The sequence below is a fragment of the Oncorhynchus tshawytscha genome, linkage group LG06 (genome assembly GCF_018296145.1).
Source record: "Oncorhynchus tshawytscha isolate Ot180627B linkage group LG06, Otsh_v2.0, whole genome shotgun sequence".
Classification (NCBI taxonomy): Eukaryota; Metazoa; Chordata; class Actinopteri; order Salmoniformes; family Salmonidae; genus Oncorhynchus; species Oncorhynchus tshawytscha.
The window spans coordinates 49,953,349-49,975,379 of record NC_056434.1 but is presented as its reverse complement, the minus strand read 5'-3'; the positions used below and the strand labels follow the sequence as shown (position 1 = coordinate 49,975,379).

The window sequence follows — 22,031 nt, the reverse complement described above, 5'->3', positions numbered from 1 at the left end:
TTCTGATAATGTCTCTGTGCTGTCTTGTAAACCTCCCCATTTCTCTCCTCTGTCCCGTTGTCAGGGTGTGCTTGGGAAGAAGGCCCCGGTCACTAAGGCCACTGTCAAGGATGAGGAGGACAGGTCTGGTGTTATCTTTATTCTGGTACCCAATGGCAAGGAACAGAGGATAAAGGAGGAAAAAGGGCTGAAGGCAAGTAATATGTAATAATATAAGCGACTTAATCATGCATGCATTTCATTTATGGGTGGTCCCGGCAATCAAACTTATATCTTGACCTGGCAAGCTCCATGCTCTACCAACTGAGCTACAGAGAAGTCACTTCACCTTTTTAGCTATTCAGTTTGTCAACTTGCAGCTTTTCACTTTGATAAAAGGAGTGGCTGAGGTGTCTCTTTGTTGTCAGGGGAGGTTGTGCAGTGTTGAAGGAAACTCAAGGTTGATCAAAAGGACAGTATCAAAATGAGTCATGTCATGTGTTTCATCTGCTCCCTGACAGATTCATTTTTTTGTGTCATTTTGGATGTCCAAGATGAGACTGTTTGCTGAGGAAGAAATATTGTTTTATTTTATCCTTTGTTTAACCTGGCGAGTCAGTTAAACCGAGTAAATTTGCGGAAACTCGAATTGGCATAATACATTTTTAAAAACTCCTTTGTTTCAGCAATGATTATTATTTTTGGGATACCTAAAGCGGTTCTAAAAGTAAAAAATGTCATATCTAAATGATCCTTGGTATGACCATCTTAAAACATATACCCCCCGGTAATGTGAGCAAATAACGCTGATATAGTGCTTGAATAATCATCTCACTTGTGATGCAGGTGTTGAAATGGAATTTCAACACCCCGCGAGATGAGTATGTGGACCAGTTGAAGACTCAGATGTCTACCTGCTTCGCCAGATGGCTCCAGGACGAACTCTTCCACGCTTCTGACTTCCAACGCCAGGTCAAGGCTATTGGGGTCATGGGAGAGGTAAGAACCCCGCAGGAGACAGCGAAACACATTTATGATAGACTCACCAAGGGCTCTTTCTTATTCATACAGGCTTGTGTTATTGAGATTATATATATTTTTTTGCAATAGAAAACTATACTCTGAAGAGTGAAAAGGACTCAAATATATAATCTTATTTTTAGTTTATTTTAGACGGGAGTAACAGGAAAAAGTCTCCTGTTTCTCCAGTATTGCCTTTTTGCCTCCAGCACCTTCACAAATCAGCCAAGGCCGTGTGGTAGATTCCGCCTATTATATACATGTTTATTTTAGACTAAAACCATTTAGTGTTTCTTTGAAACATAAGGGCGTTTGTTTACTTGACTGACTACGATGTTATGTTTCCACTCATTAGCGAATGGAGGAAGAGCTTGAGGGCACAGTCAGCTGCTTGGACCTGATCCTGAAGTGGTTCACACTGCGTTTCTTTGAGACCAACAGCACTGTGTTGATGAAGGTTCTGGAGTACCTCAAGCTGCTCTTCCCCACACTGAGCAGAGAGAACTACCACCTCAACGAATACGAGGCTTCCTCCTTCATCCCTTACCTCATACTCAAAGTAAGTCACCTCCGTCCCCTACCTCGTCCTCAAAGTACACTACATTACCAAAGGTATGTGGACACCTGCTCATCGAACATGCCATTCCAAAATAATGGCCATCAATATGGAGTTGGTCCTCCCTTTGCTGCTATAACAACCTCCACTCTTCTTTGAAGGCTTCCCACTAGATGTTGGAACATTGCTGCGGGGACTTGCTTCCATTTAGCCACGAGCATTAGTGAGGTCGGGCACCGATGTTGGGCAATTAGGGCTGGCTCGCAGTCAGCGTTCTAATTCATCCCAAAGGTGTTTGATGGGGTTGAGGTCAGGGCTCTGTGCAGGCCAGTCAAGTTCTTCCACACCGATCTCGACAAACCATTTCTGTATGGACCTCGCTTTGTGCACTGGGGAATTGTCATGCTGAAACAGGCATGGTCCTTTCCCAAACTGTTGCCACGAAGTTGGAAATCCAGAATTGTCTAGGATGTCATTGTATGCTGTAGCATTAAGATTTCCCTTCACTGGAGTAAGGGGCCTTGCTCGAACCATGAAAAACAGCCCCAGACCATTATTCCTCCTCCACCAAACTTTACAGTCGGCACTATGCATTGGGGCAGGTAGTGTTCTCCTGGCATCTACCAAACCCAGTTTCGTCCGTCGGACTGCCAGATGGTGAAGCGTGATACATAATTTCTATGATAGCGTTTCCACTTCTCCAAGCTTTACACCCCTCCAGCCGACGCTTGGCATTACACATGGTGATCTTAGGCTTGTGTGCGACTGCTCGGCCATGGAAACTCTTTTCATGAAGCTCCCAAAGAACAGTTCTTGTGCTGGCGTTGCTTCCAGAGGCAGTTTGGAACTCGTTAGTGAGTGTTGCAATCGAGGACACACATTTTACACACTTCAGCCCTTGGTGGTCCCGTTCTGTGAGCTTGTGTGGCCTACCGCTTCGCGGTTGAGCTGCTGTTTCTCCTAGACGTTTACACTTCACAATAAGAGCACTTAGAGTTGACCAAGGCAGAAATATGATGAACTAACTTGTTGGAAAGGTGGCATCCTATGACAGAGCCACGTTGAAAGTCACTGAACTCTTCAGTAAGGACATTCTACTGCCAAAGTGTGTCTATGGAGACTGCATGGATGTGTGCTTGATTTTATATGCATGTCAGCAACAGGTTTTTGAAGTGGTGTCCACATACACTATATATATATATATATATATACACACATACATATACAGTGGGGCAAAAAAGTATTTAGTCAGCCACCAATTGTGCAAGTTCTCCCAGAAAAAAAAGATGAGAGGCCTGTAATTTTCATCATAGGTAAACTTCAACTATGACAGACAAAATGAGGAAAATAAGTATTTGGTCACCTACAAACAAGCAAGACAACCTCAAACAGTCACACTCCAAACTTCACTATGGCCAAGACCAAAGAGCTGTCAAAGGACACCAGAAACAAAATTGTAGACCTCTACCAGGCTGGGAAGACTGAATCTGCAATAGGTAAGCAGCTTGGTTTGAAGAAATCAACTGTGGGAGCAATTATTAGGAAATGGAAGACATACAAGACCACTGATAATCTCCCTCGATCTGGGGCTCCACGCAAGATCTCACCCCGTGGGGTCAAAAAATCCCAGGACCACACAGGGGGACCTAGTGAATGACCTGCAGAGAGCTGGGACCAAAGTAACAAAGCATACCATCAGTAACACACTATGCCGCCAGGGACTCAAATCCTGCAGTGCCAGACGTGTCTCCCTGCTTAAGCCAGTACATGTCCAGGCCTGTCTGAAGTTTGCTAGAGAGCATTTGGATGATCCTGAAGAAGATTGGGAGAATGTCATATGGTCAGATGAAACCAAAATAGAACTTTTTGGTAAACTCAACTCGTTGTGTTAGGAGGACAAAGAATGCTGAGTTGCATCCAAAGAACACCATACCTACTGTGAAGCATGGGGGTGGAAACATCATGCTTTGGGACTGTTTTTCTGCAAAGGGACCAGGACGACTGATCCGTGTAAAGGAAAGAATGAATGGGGCCATGTATTGTGAGATTTTGAGTGAAAACCTCCTTCCATCAGCAAGGGCATTGAAGATGAAACGTGGCTGGGTCTTTCAGCATGACAATGATCCCAACACACCGCCCGGGCAACGAAGGAGTGGTTTCGTAAGAAGCATTTCAAGGTCCTGGAGTGGCCTAGCCAGTCTCCAGATCTCAACCCCATAGAAAATCTTTGGAGGGAGTTGAAAGTCTGTGTTGCCCAGCAACAGCCCCAAAACATCACTGCTCTAGAGGAGATCTGCATGGAGGAATGGGCCAAAATACCAGCAACCGTGTGTGAAAACCTTGTGAAGACTTACAGAAAACGTTTGACCTCTGTCATTGCCAACAAAGGGTATATAACAAAGTATTGAGAGAAATTTTTGTTATTGACCAAATACTTATTTTCCACCATAATTTGCAAATAAATTCATTAAAAATCCTACAATGTGATTTTCAGGATTTTGTTTTCTCATTTTGTCTGTCATAGTTGAAGTGTACCTATGATGAAAATTACAGGCCTCTCATCTTTTTAAATGGGGGAACTTGCACAATTGGTGGCTGACTAAATACTTTTTTGCCCCACTGTATACAAAAAAGTTAGTCACCTCCATCTCCTACCTCATCCTCAAACTAAGTCACTTTATCCTTTATCCCCTACCACCTTCTCAAATTCACCTCATCCTTCATCCCCTACCTCAACATAAGTCACCTCTTCCACCACCCCGACCAGTGTTAAAATTATGTTTTGAAGTCTTTCAAATACTTAAACTCTGCTTGATTGAGCTCCCTTGGCGAAGTAGGAAAGTCCCAAATTTTGAATACCACCTATCTGGCACTCAGGGTAGACTTAAGCAAATATTCAAAGTATTACAAATATTTCAAATACTATTTGAACCTAGGTCTGGGACCACCACACACTTTCTCCATGTGGTGTGGTCTTTGTTTTATAGAAGCTGTTGTTTGTGTGACTAACCATTTTTTTAACATCCTCTTTTCACCTGACAGGTTGGGGAATCAAAGGATGTGGTGCGTAAAGACGTGCGTGCCATCCTCACCATGCTGTGTAAGGTCTACCCTGCAAGCAAAGTCTTCCCTTTCCTCATGGACGGGACCAAGTCCAAGAACTCCAAACAAAGAGCTGGTAAGACCAAGTGGACCAAGGCTAGAATAAAGAACGAGACAATATCATTTATTGCATTGTCAAATCTTATGTTCATTGTAATAATACTAATACATGGGACTTATATAGTCGTTTTTCAACGACCCAAAGTTTCTTTAAAAGAGAAATTTACCCAAAATCCAGAAACTCACAAGTGATTCCATTCATTGAAACTAGTTCAGTTGAGTTTGCCCTCTCTCTCTGGAGTGCAGAACTGAGAATGCTGCAAAAACGGGTCATGACACTTGTGACATTGCTAGATGCAGGCTTCACTCCGCTCCGTTGTCAGTGAATGCACGATTCACAAATCTGCTAACTGTGACAAATTCATTGTTTTATTGAAAGCATAAGGCTGAATTTTGACTCAGGAAATGTACACTACTGTTCAAAAGTTTGGGGTCACTTAGAAATGTCCTTGTTTTCCATGAAAACATGCATGAAATGTGTTGCAAAATGAATAGGAATATAGTCAAGATATTGACAAGGTTATAAATAATGATTTTTAATTGAGATAATAATTGTGTCTTTCAAACTTTGCTTTTGTCAAAGAATCCTCCATTTGCAGCAATTACAACCTTGCAGACCTTTGGCATTCTAGTTATCAATCTGAAGAGATTTCACCCCATGCTTCCTGAAGCACCTCCCACAAGTTGGATTGGCTTGATGGGCTGCTCCCAGAACAGCTCAATAGGGTTGAGATCCGGTGACTGTGCTGGCCACTCCATTATAGACAGAATACCAGCTGACTGCTTCTTCTTGAAATAGTTCTTGCATAGTTTGAAGCTGTGCTTTGGGTCATTGTGTTCCTTTTTAGGAGGAAATTGGCTCTGATTAAGCGCCATCCACGGGGCATGGCATTGCAATTTGGAGTGAGAGCCTTCCTTCTTCAAGATCCCTTTTACCTTGTACAAATCTCCCACTTTACCACCACCAAAGCACCCCCAGACCATCACATTGTCAAGCACTCTAGCATCTTTTCATTTTTTCTGTGTCTCACGAATGTTGTTCTTTGTGATCCAAACACCTCAAACTTGGACAGATGTATCTTTAACACTTTTTTTCCCAATCTTCCGCTGTCCAGTGTCTGTGTTCCTTTGCCCATCTTAATCTTTTCTTTTTATTGGCCAGTCTGAGATATGGCTTTTTCTTTGTAACTCTGGTGGAGGCCACTGTGTTCTTGGGGACCTTAAATGCTGCAGACATTTTTTGGTACCCTTCCCCAGATCTGTGTCCAGACACAATCTTGTCTTGGAGCTCCACGGACAATTCCTTCAACCTCCTGGCTTGCTTTTTGCTCTGACATACACTGTCAATTGTGTGACCTTAAATAGACAGGTGTGTGTGTGTGCCTTACCAAGTTATGTCTAATCAATTGAATTTATCACAGGTGGCAAATCTGTTTTCGCTTTGTCATTATACGGTATTGTGTGTAGATTGATAAGGAAATGTTTTGTTTAATCAATTTCAGAATAAGCCTGTGATGTAACAAAACGTGGACAAATTCAAGGGGTCTGAATACTTTCCCCGAGTACACTGTATGCTAACCTGTCGAGCACCTAGGCCTATGTCTGCATGATATGGTGCAATGGTAATAAGAACACACTGCACTTCAAGGATCAGCTTAGGCCACATACGATACCGCCGCATGCTTTCTTTGTCGCTTTCTCTTTTCAACCGCACTGCGCCAGATCCAGTCCATGGAATTACAGTAGCAACAGTTGTATCTTTTATTGTCCCTTCGTTTTCTGCCCCCGTAATTTCAGATTGCATATCTCGCTCATATGCGTTGACATCAACCTCCATATAAGGGCATATCATGAGCAGGGTTTCCCCCACGATGGCGCACATGCTCAGTTGTTTCCCGTCTCTGCTGCTGTGGCACATTTCCTGACTCAAAGTTAGCTAATTCGTCCCTACTCTTTTTAGTAACACACTATTTGTGAATCATGCAGAGTGAGGCCTGCATCCAGCAATGTTACATGACCCATTTTTGCAGCTATCTCAGTTCTGCAATCCAAGGAGGGGGAGAGGGCCAACTCCACTGAACTAGTTTCAGTGTATGGAATCACTTGGGAGTTTCCGGATTTTGGGTAAAATTCTCCTCTAAGGGTAGGCCTTGTCAAAGAGGTGGGGCTTTAGGAGGGACTGAAATAGGGTGAAGGACTCGGATAGCTGGAGGGAGGGTGTTCCAGAGCCTAGGAGCAACCCTGGAGAAGGCCCTGTCACCGAAGCTCTGGAGCTTCGACCTGGGGATGACAAGGTGGCCTGCTGTGGTATAATGGAGTGAGCGTGTGGGTTGGTAGGGGAGAAGGTCTGAGAGGTACGGGAGGGTCCAGGTGGTGAAGGGCTTTGTAGGTCAGAAGCAGGATCTTGTAGTCAATGCGCTGGGAGACAGGGAACCAGTGGAGTTCACGGAGGACACGAGGGGTGTGCTGCCAGGACTTAGTGTGCGTGAGGAGTCGGGCTGCAGGGTTTTGAACCATTTGGAGCTTATGGAGGGAGCTTGAGTGGTGAGTTGCAGTAGTCAAGACTGGAGGAGACGAATGCATGTATGAGGGTTTCAGTGGCAGGGCTCGAGGACCTGATGTTGCGAGGTGGGAAGAGGATTTGACCGTCTGTCTCTAGTGGTGGTAAAAGGAGAGAGTGGAATCCAGGGTGATGCCAAGGAAGAGACCGTTGTCGTCAATGGTGAACGGTAAAGTTGCGAGCTTTGGTAGGGTGGATTTGGTACCTAATGAGGAGTAGCGTTTTAGCACTGCGGTAGATCTGGGTGTCATCGGCATAGCAGTGTGAGTCTCGGTTGAAGTGACCTGAGGATCTGACCAAAGGGGGAGGATGTAGATTATGAGTAAGGGACCCAGTACAGAGCATTGGGGGGGACAGCCTGTGTAACTGCAGCTTAGTCTGAGGTCTGCCCATTGAGGAAGATGTAGGGGGTCCGATTTGTGAGGTATGAGTGTAGCCAGGAGAGTGCAGAGTCCTCAACACCCAGACCCTCATGCCTGATGAGGAGGATCTGATGGCTCGCTGTGTCAAAAGTGGCCCTCCGTTCAAGGAGAATAAGGATGTAGAGGGAATCAGCATATGAGGTCATTGACAACTTCGAGCGCAGTTTCATTACTGTGGAGGGGAGGAAACCAGACTGAAGGGGCTCGAATATGTTGTTGTCATGGCAGGTGGGTTTGTAATTTGGAGGCAACAGTCCATTCCTTGGCAAGGAAGGAGAGGTTGGAAATGGGGTGGAAGTTATGGGGGGTGACTGCAGTTGTTTTGTAGCTGGAGGGGGCAGTTCCTGTTGACGTTGTGTGTGATATATGAACAGAGAGCATGCAGGCAGGCTTTGATGAGAACAATGGGGAGAGGATCCAGGGTGCAAGTTGTAGTCTTGGATAACAGATAAAGGGATGGTCAATGGGGGGGGGGCGAATTCATAGAGCCGGGTTTCAGGGGTGGTGGTTGACTGGGAGGGGAAGCTGAGGGAGATTGATCAGTCCGTGATGAGTCTATTTTGGTGAACTTGTCCTTGACAAACTGAAGGAATGAATTGCAGAGTTTAGTTTGGAGACAGGCCAGAGAGTTGAGGGAAACCAAACCGTGTTGAATTGGGCAGCTAGTTCATCAGGTGAATTGGTGGGCATGGTCAAGGGGCAGAGCAAATGGCATCAGAGCGTTGGAGGGGATTGACAGCTTTGATGTTGCGGAAGGAGATGAGGCGCTTGTCAGTGTTGTGGGGTGAGTATGCGGGAAGAGAGAAATTAAGGATCTTGTCGTCAGAGTGAGAACAGGGAGGGGGAAATATGAGTTAGGTTGAGGCCAAAAGAGCAGACGAGGTGTCCCTTGATGAGAGTGGAAAAATGTACATGTTGGGTAATATTGAAATAGAACACCAATGAAGTCTGAGACAAGTTTTTAGTGTGAGTCCACGTGAATATTAATATCGCCAAGCAACAGTAAGCAGGGGGAGCGTAAGAACCTTCTCTTGAGTGTAAACTTCCTGTGCTTCAATATCCTTATTTGTATCTCCTCGTTGTGGCACAAACTAACCATTCTCTCCCTGTATTCCCCTAGAATGTCTTGAGGAGCTGGGCTGTCTGATAGAGAACTATGGAATGAACGTCTGTCAGCCAACACCGGCCAAATCCATGAAAGAAATCGCTGTTCACATCGGAGACAGGGACAATTCAGTACGCAACGCTGCCCTCAACACAGTGTTGGCTGTGTACAATGTCTGTGGGGACCAAGTCTACAAACTCATTGGCAATGTAAGATACTACTACAATATACTGCAATAGAGGTTATGTCACAAAGCAGGATCAATGAGTTAGCCAGCAAACTTGCTTAAATGTTCAGAAATTAATATATATATATTTTTTTTAAATATGCTTGAAATGGCCATGGACTGTTTCAACCAACAACCCGTAGTCAACATTCACTTTATTAACGAACGAGAAAATGTGAATGTTTCTTAAAGTTAGCTAACTTAGTATCCTGCTTTAGAGTATACACCTCTGGAGATGTCATGTTTATCTCAAACAACCTGTCGGTCTTTCTTCTGCAGCTGTCTGAGAAGGAGATGAGTATGTTAGAGGAGAGGGTCAAGCGCTCTGCTAAGAAGACCCCTGCAGCAGCCCCACCACCTGCCAGACAGGCTGCAGAGAGGGAGAGGCCCCAGAGAGAGCACCCCTCCAACCCCAACGCTACCTTCATGAGGAAGCCTGCTCAGCAACCTCAGGAGGATGTGCCCAACAAGCTCAAGTATGGGATGGGTCAAAATCCCTGACCTAGTGCCTCCTCAACTACCTACCTACCAAAGCATGGCTCTCTATTCTAACGGATCTATGGGGTTTTTAACTTTAGTCTGGTGATCGAGCAGTTACAAGTGCCGCTGTAAACATTCTGTCCATGTCTTAAGACCTTACCTACAAAACCCTCGTAAGGTTAAGGCCTCTTTTATGCCTCTTTATACGGACCTCAATGTCCGTCTTTTACTCTTCTCACACTGACGAGATGAGCCGAACCGTGCCGAGCTCTACTGCACTGGCCAGGTTTCGCATCCATCATACGTGCTTGAACAACAATTTGAAAGAAAAATATCTGAGCCGGCACAGTGAGATGATAATTTTAAGAAATTGGTTTGCACGGTTTGGTTTGGTTTGGCACGAGGGTGTGAAAAGAGTATTTGCATGTTCTTTCCTTCTCCTATTCTGTTTGGTTTCATTGCATGGTGTGTGTGGTCTCTTAATCCTGAGCCTCTCTTCTCCTTTATAATTGCTCTTCTCTTATCGCTGCTCTGCTCTCCATGGACAGAATAATGTATCGCACTTATAGGATGTGAGTACTGCCGTGCCTCTCCCAGACACAGTGTGCACTCTGCTCTCCTCCAGAAGCACTCAGAATTGGGATGTAATGTAGATGAATCTAAACGTAACACTCACCAGTCTAAACTAAATAGTTCAGTTGGTGCCCCCCCCTTCCTTGTTGTCCTGTGTTAATGGCAACCTTCCATACTAGCAAACCACTTAGGGTGAAGCAATGTATTCCACAGCCATTCCAAATAGTATGCCGGTGCGGGTATATTGGAACGGAGATGTGTGACCCCGACCTGTCTGTCTGTGTTGGTTTCGATGACATTTGTTCTGAATGATCCTCTTCTGTTCTCCCCCAGCCAAGCGCGGGCTCAGAACGCTGTACGGGAACACTCGCACCCGTCCATCCCCAAGGAGTTTCAGCTGGACCTGGACATGATTGAGAACGACCACACACGGGTCAGTGAGCTGCCCGACCTGGTCCAACACAAACTGGACGAACTGCTGGAGCCCATCATGATGCCAGAGCCCAAGTGAGTGTCTGTTTGAACGGAGCCAAACTTCATACCGACTTGTCCCAAGTCTTAGACCAACGCTGGCCTGAACTTCCATTTCAGCCTTTTTCACAGTAGTTCTGAAATAGCGTTGGGATGAACAGTAGAGGGATGATCTTTAAAGTATGGATACATGGTTAAACTGTCTGAGCATTATACCAACTGGCTGGGAAGGATGTGCATTGATCTACTGTAGAAGTTATTTTTAGAATTTCTAAGATCCAAGAGACTTGTGGCATCCCAAGACTAATGACAGTGAGTGGTTATGTAATTAGTTGTGTGTTTCCCCAGGATCCGTTCTGTCTCGCCCCACTTTGATGATCTTCACAACAGCACCGCTTCCACCATCAACTTTGTCATCTCCCAGGTGGCCAGTGGAGACATCAACACCAGCATCCAGGCGCTGGCACAGGTTGGTACATCACTGTAGTATAGGCTCAGGTACACCATGGTGCAATAGCAGGCTCTCCTGTACGTAGTCTTTTATTGAAAAAGAGGTTAGGGAGCATCAAACCTCGATTGCCGTCTTCCAATAGTTGAGTGAAGGGTACTTGGGAGTCTGGAAATGGGAGACTAGGGAACATCGAACTTCGACCTATCTACCTGCAGTACTCTGCTCTAGTTAGAAACGAGAAGAGCGCAAGCAGTGGACAGTGTCTCTGTGCGTATTAACCTCTGTCTCTCCCCTTCCCCCAAGATTGATGAGGTGTTGAGGCAGGAGGACAAGGCGGAGGCCATGTCAGGTCATATCGACCAGTTCCTCATCGCCACCTTCATGCAGCTGCGCCTCATCTACAACACACACATGGCCGACGACCGCCTCGACAAGAAGGACATCTTCAAGCTCTACAGCTGTATCATCGGCAACATGCTCTCGGTGAGTAGTGACTACACATTCACACCACTAAGGGGTGATACTGGTCTGTTGTTTCAAAGAGTCGGCTCAGTCTCTCTAAAGAGGTTTTGTTTTAACATCTAAAATCACACCCGAGTAGGCGTAGTGGACTGGTGTGGACATCTGTGCCACAGCTGTGTTTGTGTGTCACCTGTGTACTGCAGTTGTTCTCTATGGAGAGCCTGGCGCGAGAGGCATCTATGGGGGTTCTAAAGGACCTGATGCACGGTCTGATCACCCTGATGCTGGATGCCCGGGTGGAGGACATCGAGGACGGACAGCAGCTCATTCGCTCCGTCAACCTGCTGGTTGTCAGAGTACTGGAGAAGTCTGACCAGACCAACATCCTCAGGTCAGAACTCAGAACATTGACTTAAAAAAAAAAAAAGTATTACATTTAGTTTTACTGGGACAGTGCACATTAAACTAACATTACTCGAAATGCCTTGTCCTGAGGAATGTTAGCGATGATGGCTTGTGTACTTCAGAGAACCTCTGAGCAGTAGAATGCACCCTGGTTAAGGGTGATACAGCTAAAGGCATTTCCAGAATAGTGTATCTAGTATTTTCTGTCTTTCTCTTCCCCCAGTGCTCTTCTAGTACTGCTACAGGACAGCCTTACCACCTCATCAGGGTCTCCTATGTTCTCTGAACTGGTCATGAAGGTATTGCTATTTCAATTGTTATGGGAGTGTTTACTTTTGTCTGCATGATATGTATGGTGTTTGCACATGAGCTAGTCAAATGTGTATTCCCTGTTCTTTGGGACATTTTACCTTCTTTTTTAAATGATTTTTTAGCTCCTAAAACAAATGATGACCTATTTCCAATCCAAATCATTCTGAATAATTATTTTAAGGCTCAATGAACAAATTTGAAATGTAATATATTTAACCCTCTGGGTCTCGCTGTGTCTTTAGTGCCTGTGGCGTATGATCCGGTTCCTGCCGGAGACCATCAACAGCATCAACCTGGACCGCATCCTGTTGGATGTCCACAACTTTATGAAGGTGTTCCCCAAGGAGAAGCTGAAGCAGCTGAAGTCTGACGTGCCCCACAGGACACTCAAGACGCTGCTGCACACACTGTGTAAACTCACTGGAGCCAAGGTATGTACTATACATACCCAAAGCTCATTCACATCCAATAGTTGAGTGATTGTTGTCTGTGGTTTTGATCTAAGTAGACCATAGTGAGGCTACTAGGCTGTTGTTTTGACCCTGTTGCTTTGCCGTGTCTAGATCCTGGACCACATGTCCATGATAGAGAACAAGAATGATTCTGAGCTGGAGGCCCACCTGAGACGAGTGGTCAAACACTCTGGAAACTTCTCGGGCATGAAGTCTGACCGGGGCACAGAGAAAGGCCAGGTGCGTTGTTAACCTAACCTCTAATTACTTGATTTATTTAACTTCATTCAAGTGAATACACTGCTTTTAAAATAGTTGTGGATAACACAAGGTTATTACAAACATGTCTGTAGTGCAACGTGAGTCCACTTCCATAATAGCCTAATGTGTTCTTGACGCTTCCAGGATGACAGGATGTCGAAAGCTAAAGTGAGCGATATCCTCTCTGAGATATTCAAGAAGATTGGCTCCAAGGAAAACACAAAAGAGGTGATTATTTTTCTTTATTTCCTTGGTTGTTCATGTAGTCACACCTTAATTTTACGGTGTGCATCCTCTTGTCAAGGTCGTAATTGTAAAAGATGGTGTTCTCAGTGACTGGCTAAACTAATTTACAGTACCAATCCAGAATTGAGTGAGTTAACTAATTGTTGTTTCCCCCAGGGCCTGACGGAGCTGTATGAGTATAAGCAGAAGTACTCCGACGCTGACCTGGAGCCATTCCTGAGGAACACGTCTCAGTTCTTTCAGAGCTACGTGGAGAGAGGCCTCCGCGTGATCGAGTCTGAGAGAGAGGGCAAAGGCAGGATCCAGCCTTCTAGCACAGGTACTAAACCCTGAACGATTAAAGGGGAATTCCACTCAAAAGTTTAAATGTCAAGTTTTGTTCTATGCCTTGTAATATTTGATCTGATATGACTGTCTACCATGTGTCTAACCCAGAGATTGTACAAATCTAGCAGAGTAATAGGAAATGCAATCCTGACATCAGCTCTAGTGCTTTGGTATAAGCCGTGTTAGTATTGTTTGAATTACTATTGAGGATTACGAGTAGCTAACTACTGTATGTACAGTGCATTCGGAAAGTATTCAGGCCCCTTCCCCTTTTCCACATTTTGTTACGTTACAGCCTTATTCTAAAATTGATTAAATAATGTTCCTCATCAATCTACACATAATACGCCATAATTTTTAGACATTTATGCACATTTATAAAAAAGAAATACAGCAATACCTTAAGTATTCAGACACTTTACGATGAGACTCCATTGATCATTCTTGATGTTTCTACAACTTGATTAGAGTCCACCCGTGGTAAATTCAATTGATTGGACATGATTTGGAAAGGCACACACCTGTCTACATAAGGTCCCACAATTGACAGTGCATGTCAAATCAAAAACCAAGCCATGTGCTCAAAGACAGGATTGTGTTGAGGCAAAGATCTGGGAAAAGGTACCAAAATATTTCTGCAGCATTGAAGGTCCCCAAGAACACAGTGGCCTCCATCATTCTTAAATGGAAGAAGTGTGTAGTCACCAAGACTCTTCCTAGAGCTGGCTGCCTGGCCAAACTGAGCAATAGGGGGAGAAGGGCCTTGGTCAAGAAGGTGACCAAGAACACAATGGTCACTCTGACAGAACTCCAGAGTTCGTCTGTGGAGATGGTTGTCCTTCTGGCAGGTTCTCCCATCTCTGCAGCACTTCACCAATCAGGCTTTTGTGGTAGTGACCAGACTGAAGCCACTCCTCAGTAAAAAGCACATGACAGCTTGGAGTTTGCCAAAAGGCACCTAAAAGGACTCTCAGATCATGAGAAACAAGATTTTCTGGTCTGATGAAACCAAGATTGAACTCTTTGGCCTGAATGCCAAGAGTCACATCTGGAGGAAACCTGGCACCATCACTACGGTGAAGCATGGTGGTGCCAGCATCATGCTGTGGGGATGTTTTTCAGCGGCAGGGACTGGGAGACTGAGCTCAGGACCTCAGACTGGGGTGAATGTTTACTTTCCAACAGGACAACGACCCTAAGCACACAGCAAAGACAACACAGGAGTGGCTTCGGGACAAGTCTATGAATGTCTTTGAGTGGCCCAGCCAGAGCCCGGACTTGAACCCAATTTAACATCTCTGGAGAGACCTGGAAATAGCTGTGCAGCGACACTCCACATCCAACCTGACAGAGCTTGAGAGGATCTGCAGAGAAGAATGGGAGAAACTCCCCAAATACAGATGTGCCAAGCTTGTAGCGTCATACCCAAGAAGACTCAAGGCTGTAATCGCTGCCAAAGGTGCTTCAACAAAGTACTGAGTAAATGGTCTGAATACTTACAGTACCAGTCAAAAGTTTGGACACCTACAGTGGTTCTTCCTTTAAAAGTTGCGTCATACTGCAGCGCAGCTTGCGTGGTGCCGCAGAATTCTATGGCACGTTATTTACGTGTTAGCCATTGTTGCCATTAATGCTAGTTTGACCACCAGGAAGCGTCTTTGAGAAGTTAAGTTATTGAAATGACATGGAGCTGTAGACTTAAGAATCCTATTTTACTGTAGCGGTTTTTGCATAACTTACTTATTGTAATACAGGCCTACTTCAATATACAGTATATGCACAAATTACTGAATGATTGATGTCTTTAAATGTATTTTAAATGTATTCAAGCATTTTAGTTATAAAATGAAATAACAAAGGGAGCCTTGAATATTTAAAAAATGAATGTCGGCTAAAGCGAATGATTTCAGCAATGCATTTGACTGTTTTAATATGAGGAAAATATGCCGCTGTACAACGTGCCCAGTCGGGAGTAGGCCTAGGCTACTAAGTGACTGCGAGTGAAGATCAAAATAATCCTAACTTTCCACACCCTAATTGTAGACTAACCAATACCCATATTGAGATTCAGTGAAAATAAAAATATCATTGATTTATCAAGACCATGCTTGTCTCAGAGCAGCACAAAACGGTGCTGAAATAGTTGACCACATGCGGGTAGGCTATTGCTTCAAATCCCACTATAACAATTGGATGACTTTGGGAGTTTCAGTAAGCAACAATTTGCCATCGTTAGCCTACTTTATTCCAATATTTTATGTTATTCAGTGATGTTTATTCCCATAGTAATTCGTTATGGATACATCCAGATGTGGTTCGAAAACAGTGCAAGTGGTGGGCTATGCAAAAGTGTGAGAGAAGTGACATGCCTCGCAAACACCCATGAATACATTTAAAGTCCCTAAACTTGGCAAGAGTCTATTGTCCTGCTGATAGTCCATCAAGGGTGGGATGCTTCTTTTGTATTCTTAAACGAACTAGCACAGAGAAGAGAAAGGAGCCTTTAAATAATTAAACGATTCATAAACAGCAACATGTCAGCTAAAGCGATTGAATTCACGAATGCATTTGACTGTTTTTAATATTGGCCAGCAACCAGAAACACAGCATCTACTGTGGTAGAAATATATGTTATTGAATTTGATTTGTATTATTTTTACTATTTTAAAAATGCAGGTTTATTAGGCTAATGTGCAGGTTCTTTAAATACAATGCTCCCCCTACCCTCCTTTCCTATTGTCCTGCTAATAGCCCATCATAGGTAGGTGGCTTCTTTCGTATTCCAATGTCTTGAATGAATGAATGTATTAATTACAGTCATTTACCATTCTCATTCTCGGAGTGGAAACGTTGTTTGCAGAATTTTACAACCTGCTACACTTGTGTGAAAAACAAGTGTTTGAAAACATGTTTTCAAAATGCCTCCTGCTGTCCATCACTACTGTAAACCGGGAACTGTATTGAATTAGATTTTTTTGTTTGTTTTGTTTTAAAATGTATATGTTTATTAGGCTACTGTGTAGTCTGACAAAACCAACAGGACAATGAGAATAGGCAACAGAAGCAGGAACAGAATAGGGCTGAGTGACTTTCTCATTGCTGGCTTTTGTTCAAAATAAGTTCGTGGCAAGAAAAAGTATGTGAACCCTTTGGAATTACCTGGAATTCTGCATAAATTGGTCATCAAATGTGATCTGATCTTCATCTAAGTCACAAGCAATAGACAAACATAGTGTGCTTAAACTTATAAGGCACACATTCTTGTATTTTTCTTGTCTATATTGAATACATACTTTAAACATTCACAGTGTAGGTTTGGGGAAAGTATGTGAACCCCTAGGCTAATGACTTCTCCAAAAGCTAATTGGAGTCAAGAGTCAGCTAACCTAGACTCCAATCAATGAGATTGGATATGTTGTTTAGAGCTGCCATGCCCTATAAAAAAACTCACAAAATTTGAGTTTGCAATTCACAAGAAGCACTGCCTGATGTGAACTATGCCTCAAACAAAAGAGATCTCAGAAGACCTAAAGATTAAGAATTGTTCACTTGCATAAAGCTGGAAATGGTTACAAAAGTATCTCTAAAAGCCTTGATGTTCATTAGTCCACAGTAAGACAAATTGTCTATAAATGGAGAAAGTTCAGCACGGTTGCTACTCTCCCTAGGAATAGCCGTCTTGCAAAGATGAGTGCAGAATGCTCAATGAGGTTAAGAAGAATCCTAGAGTGTCAGCTAAAGCCTTATACAAATCTCTGGAACATGATAACATCTCTGTTGACAAGTCTATGATACGTAAAACACTAAACAAGAATGTTGTTCATGGAGGGACACCACGGAAGAAGCCACTGCTGTCCAAAAAAAACATTGGAACACAGCACAGGAACACAACACTGTGTGGAGAAAAAAAGGCACAGCACACCAACATCAACCTCATCCCAACTGTAAAGTATAGTGGAGGGAGCATCATGGTTTGGGGCTGCTTTTCTGCCTCAGGACCTGAACAGCTTGCTATCATCTACGGAGTTTATCAAGACATTTAGCTTAACATTCTCCTGCAATCTGTCCGCCAATTGAAGCTCAACAGAAGTTTGGTGATGCAATAGGACAACGACTCAAAATACAGAAGTAAATCAACAATGGAATGGTTCAACAGAAGAAAATACGCCTTCTGGAGTGGCCCAGTCAGAGTCCTGACCTCAACCTGATTTGAGATACTTTTTCTTGCCACTGTATATTATTAAAACGGAGTCTGGTGCTCTCTAATGTGTGGATAGGCCACTGGGAGTAAACGGATACCGGACTGCACTCTGGTCAATGAGTGATGACAGACACAGAAGCCCAGTCTAGGTGTTTAATGATGAAGCAGAGTATACATGTGGTCTGTGTACAGAGAGAAACCGAATAAAAGAAATGGAACATTACTACAATGTAAATCAAATAAACAATATTACATTAAACACTAATGTCAACAATCTCTATACACAATTGACAAGAGAAATAACACCATAATTCATCTCAAGAGAATTAACATTAGAGTTTGACCAACTGGTAGGCTAATCACACAATTGTACAGAATGGTAAGAGAACTGGTGAAGTTAACCCACTACATGCACATTTCTTGTATTTACAAATAACAATAGCAACAGGAATATTATGAAAGTGAAATAAGTATTTGTTTTGACTTACATTTGGTCAAAAAAGCGCAAATGAAAACGGTCTGATCTGCACAAAAGCCAAACTAACTAAGAAATACATGTTGTTGGTTGCCATGGTGAATAATACAATAGTTGGTAGGACACAAAAGGAAACATCAGAGTTTACCGGAATCTCTAAATGAAAATACTGGCAGATCAATAAAATGTCCTTGTAGATCTAATTCAATTCAGAGGATTCTAAATTAATATCTAAGGGGCTTTTATACAATTTTAAAATGTAGCTTAATTAAATTGATGAATATTGTGGTTTTTCTATTTCCACAAAAACAAAAATGCATGTCTTACTGTAGCCGGTGTACTGTGGGCCTACGGGTTTCCGTTAGGAAGATATGGCACTGTACAACGTGTTTCTATTCCAAGAAAACAAAAGTGCATTTGTTACTGTAGCTGTTTTAGTGTAACTTACTTATTGGCATAAAGGCCTACTTAAATATACAGTACATCAATCAAATAATTTGTGCACGTCATCAAATAGCGTAAGTCATCCATGTCTTTAAATGCAGTCAAGCATTTTAGTTATAAAACTAAATGACAAAGGGAGCATTGATTTTTTTTTTTTAATCACGGCTAAAGCAATTTTAATTAAGGGTTTCCGTTAGGAAAATATGGCGCTGTACAACCTGACCGGTCAGGCGGAGGCCTAGGCTACTGACTGCGAGTGAAGAGCAAAATAATCCTTACATTGCCAGTAAAATCTGATTTGATTTATTAAGACCAGTCCTCATACTGTCATTCAGATATATTTATTCCCACCGCCCCAACAGATCCACAGACGACATAGTCGCCATCACACTGCATACTGCCCTATCCCATCTGGACAAAAATAATACCTAATAAGAATGTTGTTCATCGACTACAGCTCAGCATTCAACACCATAGTACCCTCCAACCCCACCCTGTGCAACTGAGTCCTGGACTTTCTGACGGACCACCCCCAGGTGGTGAAGGTAGGAAACAACATCTCTACTTCGCTGACCCTCAACACTGGGGCCCCACAAGACTGTGTGCTCAGCCCTCTCCTGTACTCCCTGTTTACCCACAACTGCGTGGCCATGCAACTCAATTATCAAGTTTGCAGACGACACAACAGTAGTTGACTTGATAACCAACAACGACAAGACAGCCTACAGGGAGGAGGTGAGCACTCGGAGTGTGGTGTCAGGAAAACAAACTTTCACTCAACGTCAACAAAACAAAGATGACCGTGGACTTCAGGAAAGAGCAGAGAGAGCACCCATCTATCCACATCGAAGGGACAGCAGTGGAGAAGGTGAAAGTCTTAAGCTCCTGGGTGTACACATCAGACAAACTGAAATGGTCCATCCACACAAACAGTGTGGTGAAGAAGGCGCAACAGCGCCTCTTCAACCTCAGGAGGCTGAAGGAATTTGGCTTGTCACCCAAAACCCTTACAAACTTTTACAGATGCACAATCGAGAGCATGCTGTCGGGCTGTATCATGGCGGTGCAGTTGCCGTACCAGGCTCTCAACCGCAAGGCTCTCCGCAGGGTGAGCATCACCGGGGGCACACTACCTGCCGTCCATGACTCCTACAGCACTTGATGTCACAGGAAGGCCAAAAAGATCATCAAGGACAACAAACTGCCTATTTACCCCGCTATCATCCAGAAGGTGAGGTCCGTACAGGTGCATCAAAGCTGGGACCAAGAGATAGAAGCTGTTTTTCAACCTCAAGGCCATAAAACTGCTAAACAGCAATCACTAACTTAGAGAGGCTGCCGCCTACATTGAGACCCAATCACTGGACACTTTAATATATGGGCGGCAGGAAACCTAGTGGTTAAAGCGTTAGGCTAGTAACCGAAAGAAGCACAAGCATTTCGCTACACTCGCATTAACATCTGCTAACCATGTGTATGTGACCAATAAAATGTTATTTGATTGAAGTGGAAAAAGTCAAGGTGTTTGAATACTTGACTAATGCATTCATTGATATTACTGTATATGCATGTGCTGGACTGCTTGAAAAGCGCTTCAGTTGCTGTGACGAGTTCTGTTAAATGTTTCTCTGTTCCAGTGATTCCCCAACATGGCCTAGACTCTGGCTCAGTGCCTCTGAACGGAGAGGAGATGAAACCTGCAGTGTACTACGAGAGACTGAAGATTCTGAGACAGAGACAAGGACTGGAGAACAACTCCAGGGTTAGTTTAATGTCGATCACATTGGTGCCACTCAGTTTACAATTTCACATTCATATTATGATGATGTAGAAATTGAATACTTGCTGTATTAATGAGTGTCCCCATTATATTATAGCTTGTCATACCCACAGTAATGTAGCATCGTTTCTTGGCTTGCTTGCTTTAAATTTGAAAGCTGATCACCTGTTCTCTTTCCCCTCCTTTCTCTCCTTCTCTTTCCCGTCCCTCATTTTCTCTTCTCTCTCTCCTCTCTCATCTCCACCCTAATAGCAGGCTCAGCTGTTGCAGCAGGAGGAGGGGGACAGTGGACCGATGCGTCCCATCACGTCCCTTCTGTCCAAGCCCTCGGTGGCCTCCTCCACAGACATGCTCCAAAGCAAACTGTCTCAGCTCAAAGAGTCCCGTGAGTCCCACTTCCAGCAGGAGCAGTCCCACTCCCACAGCCCCACTCGATGCTCGTCCCCCTCCGCCAACCTCGACGACCTCAAGAAGAGGCTGGAACGGATAAAGAGCAACCGCCAATAAACGACCCCTGACCCCCAAGCTCATCTCTATACCCAGTCTATCCAATGTGTTAGCCAGCCCCCATCCTCGACCCGATACCCACCCAGCCTTGGCTTTACCCACCCCAAAACCCTGCTCTTATCCTGGCTTTCTTTTTCTGGGTAACCCCCTCTTCTGTGTAAATTGAAAAAGCACCTGTCTCATTGTATAATATTCTGTAAGTGGACAATTTTTTTTGTTGAGTATCGTGGCACAATTGTGTGTGTATATACTCATGGATGCTAACCACTCAATGCTTTTAAGTGTCAAGTTAGGGTTACAGTGTACAGTTTCCATGTGCAGAATGCTGTAATATGTGTTACTTAATCTAGCTTTTTTCTTATTTTTTTGGAAGGTTTTGAATTTCATAGTCAAACCATGACATGTCTCTTCTCTGGGCCTCCAAGCAGGGTTGGGGTCAATTCCATTTTAATTCAGTTATTTCTGGAAGTAAACAAAAAACCAAATGTTTCCTCATAGAGAAGCATTTATGAAAATCTAAGTAGGAATTGGAATGTCAGTTTACCTCTGGAATTGACCCCGACCCTGTTTTCAGGCCCTGTCAGTTCATACGACTGTTTGCTAAACTTGCTTTTTTGCTTTTCCATCTATGAAGTTAAGACTTGTAAAACTTGAAGGATTGATTCTGTTCTCGAAGTAAAGCAAGGAGCATGACATGAAGTAATTGTTTTTGTAATAAAGTTTGCATTACTAAAATATGTTTAAGTCATTGGTTTAATAATACTCCCATCTTGCGTTCTGTAGCAGAATGTCGATAATTCTGATGCATTGTTTTTGTATTTAATTCAAATGGAAGTAGTCTTAAATTGTTGCTCTTCTGGGTTTTAAGTGTATAATCGATAGTGAAATGGCAATAAAGTTTTCTTTTTTTTAACAAACTACCTAATGTGTATACGTTTTGCATTTTATTCTTGCTCGATTGAACACATCACTGCACCACATGTTGAGTGATATACATTTATATTAACGCATTTCAGAACTTCAGCTCATTGGTTCATAAGTTACAATAAAGGCAAATATACATAAATTGCATTTGTGTACATAAATATACAATCTGCGGTAGTGTCTCAATGATAAAGTGCCGAAAGGACACACAACATTTTAGACATTTGACA

The 22,031-nt window shown here is 43.5% G+C and overlaps 1 protein-coding gene across 4 annotated transcripts in view; it reads left to right on the top strand.

Annotated features, from left to right (window-relative positions):
* LOC112252668 (cytoskeleton-associated protein 5) overlaps nucleotides 1-21,797 on the top strand; it is a 40,174-nt gene extending 18,377 nt beyond the window's left edge. For 3 of the 4 annotated variants that reach the window (XM_024424112.2, XM_042323339.1, XM_042323340.1), the window contains exons 27-44: nucleotides 65-193; nucleotides 826-978; nucleotides 1,355-1,558; nucleotides 4,598-4,733; nucleotides 8,820-9,013; nucleotides 9,310-9,506; nucleotides 10,059-10,082; nucleotides 10,417-10,590; nucleotides 10,903-11,023; nucleotides 11,309-11,488; nucleotides 11,671-11,858; nucleotides 12,096-12,171; nucleotides 12,427-12,615; nucleotides 12,748-12,876; nucleotides 13,042-13,125; nucleotides 13,300-13,462; nucleotides 20,228-20,352; nucleotides 20,623-21,797. In XM_024424112.2, coding sequence (XP_024279880.1) covers nucleotides 65-193; nucleotides 826-978; nucleotides 1,355-1,558; nucleotides 4,598-4,733; nucleotides 8,820-9,013; nucleotides 9,310-9,506; nucleotides 10,059-10,082; nucleotides 10,417-10,590; nucleotides 10,903-11,023; nucleotides 11,309-11,488; nucleotides 11,671-11,858; nucleotides 12,096-12,171; nucleotides 12,427-12,615; nucleotides 12,748-12,876; nucleotides 13,042-13,125; nucleotides 13,300-13,462; nucleotides 20,228-20,352; nucleotides 20,623-20,877 — 2,721 coding nt within the window. In that variant the 3' untranslated portion in view covers nucleotides 20,878-21,797. The remainder of the gene's footprint in view (nucleotides 1-64; nucleotides 194-825; nucleotides 979-1,354; nucleotides 1,559-4,597; nucleotides 4,734-8,819; nucleotides 9,014-9,309; nucleotides 9,507-10,058; nucleotides 10,083-10,416; nucleotides 10,591-10,902; nucleotides 11,024-11,308; nucleotides 11,489-11,670; nucleotides 11,859-12,095; nucleotides 12,172-12,426; nucleotides 12,616-12,747; nucleotides 12,877-13,041; nucleotides 13,126-13,299; nucleotides 13,463-20,227; nucleotides 20,353-20,622) is intronic. The other variant, XM_042323341.1, reaches the window with a different exon arrangement.
* The last annotated feature ends 234 nt before the right edge of the window (nucleotides 21,798-22,031 follow it).